Source organism: Diabrotica undecimpunctata, chromosome 7 (genome assembly GCF_040954645.1).
Source record: "Diabrotica undecimpunctata isolate CICGRU chromosome 7, icDiaUnde3, whole genome shotgun sequence".
Lineage (NCBI taxonomy): Eukaryota > Metazoa > Arthropoda > Insecta > Coleoptera > Chrysomelidae > Diabrotica > Diabrotica undecimpunctata.
In genome coordinates, this window is record NC_092809.1 from 78,979,070 (window position 1) to 78,992,156 (window position 13,087).

The 13,087-nt window shown below is 36.6% G+C and overlaps 1 protein-coding gene across 1 annotated transcript in view; it reads right to left on the reverse strand.

Moving 5' to 3' along the window:
* LOC140446484 (uncharacterized) overlaps nucleotides 1-13,087 on the reverse strand; it is a 67,624-nt gene that overhangs the window by 14,038 nt on the left and 40,499 nt on the right. Inside the window, exon 4 of the mRNA XM_072539038.1 lies at nucleotides 11,440-11,548. Within this exon, the coding sequence (XP_072395139.1) occupies nucleotides 11,440-11,548 (109 nt within the window). The remainder of the gene's footprint in view (nucleotides 1-11,439; nucleotides 11,549-13,087) is intronic.

Below are 13,087 nucleotides of genomic sequence, written 5' to 3' on the forward strand. Positions count from 1 at the left end.
TTAAAAGTTGTTATTTACAGTAACACTTGTCAACAACGGCCACTAAAAATAATTTTTTTTAAATCATAGTATCATTAATGGGCATAGAAAAAGTTAAAGGACACTTTAATAAATTATATTTTATTTTTATTTTAATAAAAATTATATTTTTATTAGATAATTATTTATTGAAGATAATTTATTTATTAAAGTATTCCTTAACTTTTTCTACGATTAGTAATGACAGTATGATTAAAACATGGATTTTTGGGAAAAAATGATTTTTTCAGAAATTGTTTAAACAAATTAGACTATTTATTAATTAATAAATGTCTACACATATTGCATATTTGTAGTTTACACAAAAATTATATACAAATTAAAAAAGATTAAAATTCATTTTGTAAATCACCAGATATAGAAAAGGTCAATTGTTGTAAATATCATAAATACTTACCGTAGTTATTCACCTTACTGCCACATTCCTGATGAATGAATTTAATTCGTCAAACCATTTCACCTTGGGGACATATACTTTTCCTCCAGCACCAGACCTTGTTGATTTCTCAATCTTATTTACCTCCAAGTAATATGTACTTCTAATGCTCTTAATTTTAGCCTTCACTTCTTCTATAGTCAATCCTTCGATATCCATTCCTTCTTGAATTTCTTGTATTGCTGATGAGCGTATTTGTTTGTTTTTATATGTTTCACATCAAATATCCCATAAACATTGTTGTTCTCGATAAAGTTGCACAAACTTTAACGTATCTGCTTCGCTTAGTTTCCGGGTCATATTAAGTATTTAAAAAATACAAACATTGCCACTGAACAAAGAGACGACAGCTACTGGAACGCTGTGTTTACACGTGTCTACATTCACTGGCACGGGGCTAGAGGGGACGCGGACGAGGGCCACTGGCATGAAAAATAGACCAGCCTTCTATTCGATACAGCGCTGGCAGACAGCGCTGGACTGGAACAAAAAAGTGTTTACACGATGACTACCATGCCAGCACTGTCGTTCCAGTGTCACTGGCGCCAGTTACTGGATACGTGTAAACGCGCCATAAAAGTGTTTCTGATAGAGTAGCTTATATTATAATAGACCTAGATAATAAAACCAAGATCAAGGTTATACAAGTGTATGCTCCCACAACAACACATCAGGAAGAGGCAGTTGAAATGTTCTACGAAGATTTTATAAATGCATTATGGCGCGTTTACACGTATCCAGTAACTGGCGCCAGTGGCACTAGAACGACAGTGCTGGCATGGTAGTGGCATCGTGTAAACACTTTTTTGTTTCAGTCCAGTGCTGTCTGCCAGCGCTGTCTCGAATAAGAAGAAAATGATTCAAAATATACCATCATTATGGGAGATTTCAACGCAAAATTAGGTAAAATAGAAGAAAATACTGAAACCAAAATAGGGATGCATGGTTATGGCACACGAAATGAAAGAGGAGAGAAATTATATAACTTCTTAGAACAACAAAATTTATATGCCATGAACACACACTTCAAGAAACTAGCAAACCGAAAATGGAGGTGGATATCTCCCGATAAAAAGACAAAAAACGAGATCGATTACTTTTTGTGTGGGAACAAAGACATTTTTGAAGATATAACTGCGATATAACTAGAGAACAAAACGGTTGATGGAAAAGAGACGCACATTTCTAAGCGAAGGAAAGCAAAACACCAATGGTTTCAAAGAATTGAATAAACAAATAAAGAAGGGAGTAAAGGAAGATTTAAGGATCTATAATGAAAACAAGGTAGGAAAAATAATAGAAAAGAACCGAGGCCTGAAATGCTTAAGAATAAACTTAGGAAAGCCTATAATAATCTCATTGAAGGATAAAGATGAAAAAGAAATAAGAGAAAAGAACGAAATCCTAAAAGTTACTTAGACATTTTACCGTGATTTATATTTCTCAAACAAGAACCCAGATAACACTGCAAAGGAAGACCTTAAGAGAAAGATAACGAATGTCAACTTAGAAATACTCCCTAACATAGAATCGTTCGAAATAACACAAGCTATAGCACAACTAAAGAATAATAAGGCTCCGGGTCCAGATGGAATACTTGTAGAAATATTGAAGGAGGGGAATGAAATTATTCTCGAAGAATTGAAAAAACTTTTCAACGAATGTCTTCACAGAGGAGAAGTCCCAGATGATTGGAATGAAAGTTTGACAATACTTCTCTTCAAAAAGGGAGACAGGGGAGATCTCAAGAACTATAGGCCAATCTCCCTGCTGTCCCAAATGTACAAACTGTTTATGAGAGTAATAACTAACAGGTTAACGTCGAAGCTCGATAGCTATCAACCGGTAGAGCAGGCAGGATTCCAAAAAGCTTACAGTACAGCGGATCATCTCCTTAGAGTCAGAACTCTAATAGAGAAAGCCAATGAATATCACTTGAACTTATATATTGGCTTCGTTAATTATGAAAAGGCATTCGACTCCATAGAACTTTGGGCAATAGAGAGAGCTATGAACAACTGCAGGATAGACTCCCGATACAGAATGCTCATACACAATATTTACAAGAAAGCTACAATGAAAATACAAATTGATGCGAAAACCAAAGCTATACCAATCAACAGAGTAGTTCGCCAGGGAGATATTATCTCAGCAAAGCTATTCACACTTGGACTTAAAGACGTGTTCAAAGACATTAACTGGGCAGATAAGGGAGTAAATGTTAATGGAAGAAAACTTCAGTCATTTCATCAATCATGGAAGTCATTTAAGATACGCTGATGACATTGTAATATTCGCTACAAGTTTCGAAGAACTACAGACCATGATAACGCAACTATTTCAAGCTTCGGAGAAAGTAGATCTTAAGATGAACTTGGAAATAACAAAAATAATGACAAATACACCGAACATTCAAGAAATAACATTGAACGACATAAATTTAGAAACAGTAAGAAAATACATCTACCTGGGACAGATAATGAAAATTAACAAAGAAAATCAAACTGTCGAAATTACCAGAAGAATAAGGTTAGCGTGGGCAGGATTTGGAAAACTGAGTTGGATCCTGAAAAGCACTAAAATAGAACAGTATTTGAAAACCAGAATTTACGATCAGTGTATCCTCCCTATACTCACGTATGGTTTACAGACGTGGACACTCACCAAGTCCAATATGGATAAAATAGTAAAAGCACAAAGAGCGATGGAAAGATCAATGCTCGCAGTGAGACTCGTAGACAAAAAAACAAACAAATGGATTAGAAGCAAAACGAAAGTAAAAGACGCAGGAGAACATGCTGCCAAATTAAAATAGAGCTTCGCAGGACACAATGCTCGACTAAAGGATAAGAGATGGAACCACGAAATACAACAGTGAAGGCCATGGTTAGGAAAGAGAAGCAGAGGAAGACCACAAATGTAATGGGCTGATGATATTAAGAAGATCGGAGGACACAACTGGAAGTAAGTGGCACAAAATAGAAGACACTGGATTGATTTGGGGGAGGCCTATGTCCAAAGTTGGATTACTTAAGGCTGAAGAAGAAGAAGAACTACCGGACTTCTCTGTGAAAAAGGAGGATTTCCTGATCACTATTGAGTTCTTGACATAGTGCCTGAAAGAGCCTAGTGCTTAATGCGCTGGATTTAATGTGGTTAACAATTTTAATTGCTAAGTTTAATGTGACGTTGAGAGATTTAGGTAAAGTCTGACTAGCTAAAGCTTGTCTGTGAATAATGCAGTGAGAACCAATTATCCTAGAGTTCTTCTTTTTTGCCAATTCCATTAATCCAGATCGACATCCTGTCATGGCTTGGGCTCCATCAGTACATATGCCAACTACTTGCTCCCATGGAAGTTCATTGATTACTAAAAAATCTTCAAGAGCAGAAAATATGTCAATGGCTTTAGTTGTTGTTTCAAGATATGTTGAAAACAATATTTCCTTCAGGAACCGGTTTCTGTCAATAAATCGACAGTAAAACAATAACTGTGCATGCTTTGAAATATCAGTTGTTTCGTCACACTGCAAAGAAAAAAAAAAAACGGTAAACCTGTACGGTACTACAAGTAGTAAGGAAACAAGGTTTAATTAGTGACTACTAGTGACCAATAGTTAGTTGTTTTCTTATCTTTAACTATCAAAACTGCTATTTTGTATGAAGCTTCCACAGCTTTCTCATTTTCAAGAAATGGCTGGGCTGCGTTGGTTAGGCTGCTTTTTTTGACAATGAAAAATTCTGGGCCTTTATCTTCCAAAGAAGAATTATTTGTAATTAGATGCCGTTCCAAACGTCCGCGGCACATTGCATCATTACTAAGAACAGCATGGCAGTTGATACACAGAGGTAAATGACGGCCGTTTTCTCCATAAAGGTAAAACCATACTTGATATAATTGTCTGAATACCATCTTTTCTTTGGAAGTGACTTAGCCGTTTTGAAAGCTGTTACACAACACTATTAAATAATTCACAAACAATCACTCTGTTATTAAATAACGATTACACTGATTGCTACAAACAGCACACAGAGGCTGTCGACTGAGACTGACGCGTGAGACGGAGTCACTGAACTGGAGCCAGGAGTGCTTGCAATACAGTGTTGGTAAATATACTTTACGCTCCTACGATGTTGCCATACACAAGACTGTTGTGCTTAACTCAGGTTGTGTGTTTGAGTAAAACGATTTTAATCACGTTTAAATAAAGAAATATTTCTAAACAAAATAAAAATACGAAATACAAAATATTTTGTTTTTTAACAAAATATATATTTTTTAATTTTAATTTTTTTTTCTTTGTACCCTCTCGCCCCCCAGGTTGAGAACCACTGCTGTAAAGGATAAAAATATTTGTTTCAATAGTTGGTAATCATTAGATTTAATTTTAATAAGCGTTGGCAAATCTTTGTGCTCAACAAGATTATCTTAAGTTTCAAATAATTTCCGAAGCCATTTTAAATAGTCAAGAGCAGACGAATTCCAAGGGAATATACCGCATGTCCTTAACCCTCTTCTAACAACATTTAGATTTAACATATCTATAACAGACTTTAAAACTGGAGCAAACTCTACCTTTGTTAACAGTTTTTGGGGGTTGTCTCTCCTAAACCGAAGCACAGATTTGGTCCAAAAATTTTTTAAGAGGCGTAAATGCAGCCACATCCGCCGGTTGCATTAATTTAGTGGCATATACTTGTCTGTTAAGTTAAATGGCTTTTATGCCCATCAATAAAAAGTATCAGCGGGCGTGTAATATTATTGTGATCTAAATAAGGGTTAAATATATTTCCAATGTATTAGGCAATCTCTTATGGAGATAAATTATCATCGGAGGTAAAATATTTCCTATTGCAGAAAATGTAAACATAACTGTTAAGTTAAGCTTTGGACTATGTTAAATTTCATAGACATTTCTGGAACCCTTTTTGGAAGCCAAAACTTTTTTATTTTTGTGACATAAATAAAAACATGGCAAGATCCTTGTTGGTTCTTGAAGAACATCTTCAATTCCTTTTTTATCTAAATAAGATTTTATGTTGTGAAACTATTTGGTAATGTCTCTTTGGTTAATGTTTGGACTTGTTGATGTTACTAACGAAGTCCTTATTGTCGTCAACACGAAAAAGAAATCCTCTATTTTGGCAATGAAAAATCCAGAGTTTAAGGTGTTCCTCTTAATTCTTCGAAAGAAATGGATCTTGTCTATGTGATATCTAAGGCGGGAGAATTTCGATGGGCATGCAATATAAGCTCTAATTATGAGTTAGTACCAAGAACCATTTAGAGTCGAACAGGATTTCTCTACTTAAAACGATCTACTGCTAGACAATATACAGCAGTGTACTGTCCCGCTGATTTGTTAGCCATGGGAGTAGCAAGAAAATAATTATAAGATACATTGACCGTGCTTTAATTTTACTAATAAAAGTACAATTTAAAAACATTACTGGTGGAGAAATATACGTATTTGGGTCATTAAATAAGAAACAGCAGGAATAACCAAAGATGCGAAATGCAAAGACGAATTACTTTACCTTGGACAGCCTTTGGCAAACTGCGAGACTCACTTATGGCGAACATGCCAATTAGCCTCAAAAGAAAAGTATTTGACCAATACGTATTATCGGTCATGACCTATGGGACGGAAAATATGACTCTAACCAAGACTACGGCTTCGAAATTGAGTGGCACAGGGACGAATGGAACGGTCTATGCTGGGAGTGACGTTACGGGACCGAATAAGAAACGAAGATCTGCAAAGAAGGACGAGTATTGCTGCTGTTGTGGAACGCATAGCGGAACTAAAATGGAATTGGACAGGCCATGCGAGAATGTACTCACGATGGACGAGCAAAAATACAAATTAGAGGCCAAGAGCAGACAAATGTAGTAGAGGAACACCACTTACACATTGGCAAAGAATAAATAACAATCAGAATGCCCACTCTTAGGTGCAGTCTTTGAAGTTTGTCAGCACGCGATCGCCATGTTTTAAACGGAAACATACGAGGATAGATTGATATTAAACTAGCCTATAAAGAAGAAATATTACACGCATTAAAAACAATGAAGAGTGGGAAAAGCCTTGGACCTGATATGCTTCCTATAAAAATCCTAAAAATTCTAGATGAGAAGCACATTGATGTTTTAGTGACACTCTTGAACCAAATTTATAGTTCACGCGTATTACCCAAAGAGTGTTTAACGTCGATTTTTATTTATCTCCCCAAAAAGAAAAACGCAAGAGAATGTAGCGATTACCGCACCATTAGCTTGATGTCTCATGTGCTAAAGTTACTATTAAAAGTCATCCATTAGATTAGATTATGTGAGGTCGTTAAGGCCATGCCTCACCGCACTTCGACCTATAGAGATCTTTTGTGCATACCTTAATCTAGTTAAACTCTAGAATGCCAATACTTTTGATGAAGTTTATTAGCTTCCTAGGTGACTTGTTTCCTATGTCAGAGGACGCCAGACTGATCTATCCTAGGAATTTAATCTTTTGCAGAACAGTGCTACGCAGTTGCATAGTATATGTTCTGCCGTTTCTTTTTCATTTTGACAGAAACGACAGTTCTCACTATCTGATTTGCCCAATTTCTTGAGATGATATCTCAGAGGTCAGTGACCAGTGAGAAGGCCAGTGACCATTTTGATATTAGGCACACTTTTATGAGCCTTTTTGCTTGCCTTTATCCTGGTGTGTTAGACCAATATGATCTTAGTTGATTGAGTTCCCAGGTACGGAGTTCCTCTATGATGTGGCTTTTCGATAGTCCACAGAAGGGTTCCGGACCCTGGAATGGGGTATTAGCTCCTTCTTTTGCGGGGCTGTCAGCTTTCTCATTTCCTGCAATTCCCTTGTGACCTGGCACCTACATCACAGTTACATTGTTGCGTTCCGCCAGCTTCTTGAGAGATTGTTTACAGTCCCAAACCAACTTTGACTCACATGTAAATGACTTTAGAGCCAATAAGGCGGCTTGGCTGTCTGATACAATAAAGACTTTTGCTCTACGGGTGTCTTGGTTAAGATATTCTTGGGCACTTATGTCTATAGCATGTATTTCTGCCTGGAAGATAGTTGAAGCGTTTCCAAGAGATTTAGATAGCCTGAAATTGGGCCCAGTAACTCCACTCCTGCCCTTTCATCTATCTTAGATCCATCCGTACACCATACGAGTGAACCTTCTTCCACTTTTGGTTCAATTTCTTTACCCATTTGGTGGTTTTTTATGACCACTTCAAAGGGTGTTTCAAAGTCGAATTTGACTGGCATAGCATCTGTCGGCGTGTCCTTAGAACCTAATGGAATTTCTTCTAAGATTTTCAGGTGGCCAACTAGATCTCCAGGTTTCATTATTTGTGTCTGTCACAGTTTTAAGGCGACAGTTACTGCCTCCCTCCTTATGCAGAACTGCAAGGGAGGAAGGTTCAGCATCGACTCTAGAGCTGCAGTGGGACATGTTGACATTGCCCCTGTGATTCCCAGACAAGCTAGCCGCTGCACTATTTGCAGCTTGGCGTTAGCTGTTGTTTCTTGTGTTTTTGGCCACTATACGAATGATGCGTATGTGACCATGGGCCTAATTATTGTTTTGTATGACCAGAGAGTCATTTTTGGTTGTAGGCCCCAAGTCTTTCCAAACGTCTTGCGGCAGGTCCAACTTGCCACCAAAACTCTGGATAAAATTTTTTCAATATGACTATTCCAGAGTTTTTGATCTAGGGTTACCCCCAGATATTTTACTTCCTTGGAATAGTCTAATGTGATGCCATTCATAGTTGGAGCCTGTAAATTGTATTTACGTCTCCTTGTGAAAGGTATCAAAGTCGTTTTACTGGGGTTGACATTTAAGCCCTCTTTCGAGCACCAACTTTTAATTTCGTTAAGAGCAGTTTGCATGAGACTAGATATAGTCTGGTCATGCTTGCCTCTAATTGTAACAACTAGGTCATCTGCGTAACCTTGGGTTATAAAACCAGAATCATGCAACTTAGTGAGAAGGTAATCCACAACCAAAGACCACAGCAGAGGCGATAATATTCCCCCTTGAGGGCACCCCTTTACCGCTGTCACAGTCACAGATTCTCTTCCAATACTAGCAGTGATGATTCTCGTTTTTAGCATTGACTGAATCCATTGTATTAGTGAGGCTTCAATGCTCCTCTTTACTAGTGCTCTATGTCAATGAAAGCGCAAAGAGCTATTTCTTTTGCCACTATTGTCTTTTCAGTTCTTTCGACTAGCGAATTCAGAGCATTTATAGTGGATTTGCCAGTCTGGTAGGCAAACTGATGTTTGTGAAGTGGTTTCCTCGGTAATGTTTTGCTTCTTATGTAGTAATCTACTAGTTTCTCCATCGTTTGTAGAAGAAGGAGGTCAGGCATATAGGACGATAAGACTTCGCTTCTTCTGTAGGACGTTTCCCCGCCTTTGTTATAAATACCACCTTTGCGTCACTTCAAGTTTTTGGAATGTGACCTAACACCAGGCTTGCTATGAAAAGCCGCTGTAGTTGCGGCTGTATTTGCATGAAGCCTTTTTGGAGTAAAGCAGGAAATATTCCGTTCTTACTAGGGGATTTAAAAGGTTTAAAGCTTTAAACGGCCCATTCGATTTTATTTTGTGTAAAGATTTTTTCCGCTAGTTACCTGCTGGATCTGTTGAGGCCTCTTGGAGCCTCTGCCAGCTACATACTTTGCAGTTCATCTTCTTGTATTCGTTGAGAGCCAGGAAAATGGGTCATTAACAGTTCTCTAATTGAAACTAAGAGTTAGGTTGGCGAGGTGCTATGTTTTTTCGACTTTATTTTATGAAATGGAATCTTGGACCTTAATTGCGACATCAGTGAAAAAACTGAAATCATTCAAGCTATGGGTGTATAGAAGAATTCTGAAAATATCGTGGATAGAACACGTCACAAACAAAGAGGTTCTGAGAAGGATGAATAAAGAAATAGAAATTTTAAATATAATTAAAACAAGAAAATTGAAATATCTCGAACATATTACACGTGGAGAAAAATACACCTTGTTCCAACTGATTATACAGGAAAATATCCAAGGAAAGAGAAGCATAGGGAGGCGTAGAATGTCATGGCTGCGCAACCTGAGAGAGTGGTACGGATGTACATCAAATAAACTTTTCAGAGCACAGAGCAGTCGTCTCAAAAGTCCGAATAGCTATTATGATTGCCGACCTCCGCTGCGGAGAACAAGATTCATGACATGATGTTTGTCAAAATTTTAAGTTTTAAAAACAATTAGTTTGGTTTTTACAGCCGTCAAAAACAAGCAAATTTTGTGTTTTCGGAGAAATGTAAATAGTCGAGTATCGTTCGGTGATTAAGTTCCTCCACAAAAAGGGTAAAACGAATGTGCAAATCAAAGCCGACCTGGAGGAAGTTTATGGTGGGGTTACACCTTCGTTAGCAATAGCAAAATTTTAGAAAGCTGAATTTGTTCGTGGTCGTACAAGTGTTTTTGATGATGAGCATCCCGGAAGGCCAAATGAAGTCACCACGTCGAAAATGATTAACAAAGTCCATGACATGATTATGGCAGATCGTCGAATTAAGCTCCGTGATTTAATAGAGGTCCTAAACATTTCCTACGAACGGTACACAACATTATTCACCATCATTTGGACATGAAAAAGCTATCGGCGCGATGGGTGCCACATTTGCTGACAATCGATCAAATGCAAAAACGTTTGACCACTTCGGAGACGCTTTTGGCGATGATACGGCGTGATCCGAAGGATTTTTTTCGCCGATTTATTACCGTTGATGAAACCTGAATGCATTATTATACACCGGAAACAACCCATCGATCCACCGGAAATACAATTGGATCGATACTATGTCGAACTGCGTCGAAAACGCCCCGGTTTGGAACACAAAAAAGTGCTCTTTTATCAAGACAATGCACCGGCTCACCGATCGGCCGTCGCCATGGCAAAATTACACGAATTGATCTCTGAATTGGTTGAGCACCCACCGTATTCCCCAGATCTTGCCGCCAGCGATTTTTTCCTGTTTCCAAACCTAAAAAAATGGCTCGGAGGACGCCATTTCGCAACAAATAATGAAGTGGTCGCTGAAGCCTAGACAAAAGTACTATTCGGATGGGATAAAAAAATTGGAACATCATCTTACTAAGTGTATCGATGTAAAAGGGGACTATGTTGAAAAATAAATCAATTTAATTCCAAAAAACTTGTTTTTTCTGTGAAAGGCTAGTTTTATATCAATCCACCCTCGTAGAACACGGATTGAGAAATTTGTGAGAAGCTACGACAAAATTTTCCACTTTTATTAAAGTTGTATAGTTGTATAGTACGACTATTTTGTATTTTCTACTTAATAATTCTAATAATATAGGTATTCACATTTATATTACTTATATATAACCCTAATCTCAAAGAGTGAACACCGGAACACATGCAACCATTGAACTTTTTAATGCTCACCACATAAAATTTCATTAAACAACACTGGTTTCGTTTAAAACATGGCTGGTTTCGTCTCCGCGAACGAGATGCGCGTACTTTTCTTGACAAGCAGAGTGGGCATTCTGATTGTTTTATTATTCTGTGACGTTGGGCTGACGACATCAGGCGTCACACCAAAAATTGGCAACAAAGAGCAAAAAATCGTAAAGAATGGAGGAATTTAAGGGAGGCCTATGTCCAGCAGTGGCCGTGATAAAGGAAGGCTGGATGATGGTAATAAAAATAATATAAGGCTAATACTCTGGTAAAATATTAATTATGTATATTCTTCTGTTAGTTAAACATATTAAGATAGTACGCCAGAATTTACAAAAGCAAAGAAATTGTTTGTATAAAGGTTAGAAAGAGGTTTAAGCGCATATTTAGAGAAACATAACATAAAAAAATACATAATCCTTATAATTACTTTTATAATACTTATATTAATACAAAAATACATACGCCATTGGAACCACCAAATGATAGTTTAATTTTTAAGTCTTGTATATGGAGTGATCCTCTATTATTTAGTGTGACATTTAATTTTAATATTATGTTGTCTATAGCCAACCTAAAATAAGAATAAAGTTATTTTTTGTTTAGTCAATAGATCAACAGTCAATTTTCACGGTATTTAAATGCAGATTTGAGCCTCTTCAATTTTCTTAATAATTGATTACGCCTTACGATGTTTTCTAACTGCCTCATTCTGTCCAACATGGTTGTGCTCATATTTCTCATAATAAACTTCATTTCGATAATCTTATAAACGGCCACGCACTATACTGTCATCTACTCTTTCTTGCATTAATTACATACCAAAAATTAAGATTTCGCTTGATAATTATCACAAAAATGAAACCAACAGCCAAATTCTGAGGCAATCTTTCCTAGAGCTGATCAACACAAACTCATATGACTAAATTCTCTACACAGATGCACCTAAAACTAAGATATGTGTCATATATTCTGTAACAACTTAAAATAGTAATAATAGCCATTAAAAGGCTTATGTAACCAAACTTAAGCCAAGAACACTGCAATATTTACAGATTCGATGTCCTCCATCGACCCAATTCAAAATATGTATATTATATTCCGAACATACGTTAGTTCATGCAATACATGAAGCAACAAACTGTCTCACTTCTTCTGGAACCAACATAACAATAATCTTGATTCCTTTACACGTTGGCATTTTAGGTAATGCTGATACTGCTGCAAAATAGAGCAATTACAACCAAACCAGACATTTAATCTGTTCAACTAGCATCAGATCTAAAATTTTAGAATAACACTTTTCAGGTCAAAAACCAAAACAAAACCAATGGAAAAAATCAACCTCGAAATTACACAAAATACAACCTACCATCGAAACCATTCAGCTACCTAACTTAAGTAGAAGAGACAAATTAATCGTTCGCAGACTAAGAATTGGTCACCCACGGATGACATAATATGGACACCTAATGGCTTCGGAGAAACCACCTGTTTGTGCAAATACGAGCAAAAACAAAAAAATACTCTATACAAGGCCTTACAAAATTAAATGTTATCCTAAGCTAATTAGAACCTGCATTAACCTATATTAAAAAATGTAATGTATTCATTTTTATTACTTTTCCTTTTACATATTTTCTTTACTGTAAATTATATCTAATGTAATGTAAAATGTATAATACCCAAATTGACCCAATGTCAATAACCTTGTAGTTGAGAAAAAATAAACTAACTAATAAAATGGCCACTTTGGCTTTTTGGAATACTTCTTTGTGGAGAAAAGCGTACTTTTGGTTACGTGGTATATCCGAGCAGCACTTTCTCTTTTTGAACTTATTTCAGTTTCTTCAGTTCCTCTGTTCTCTATTTGCACTCTCAAGTATTTGTAAGTTTCTACTTGTTTGAGTGTATTTCTGTTAATTTTTATCTTCGTTTGTTGTCTATTTTTTCCGCATACCATTACGTTCGTTTTCTCTTCATTAATCCTTAAATTTCGTTTCATTAGTGAAGGGTTCCATATTTGTAAATTTCGTGAGTGCTTCTTCGTTTATTTCAAATATCACAAGATCGTCTGTGTATGAGCACTCTGAGATCCACACAACTTCTAGAT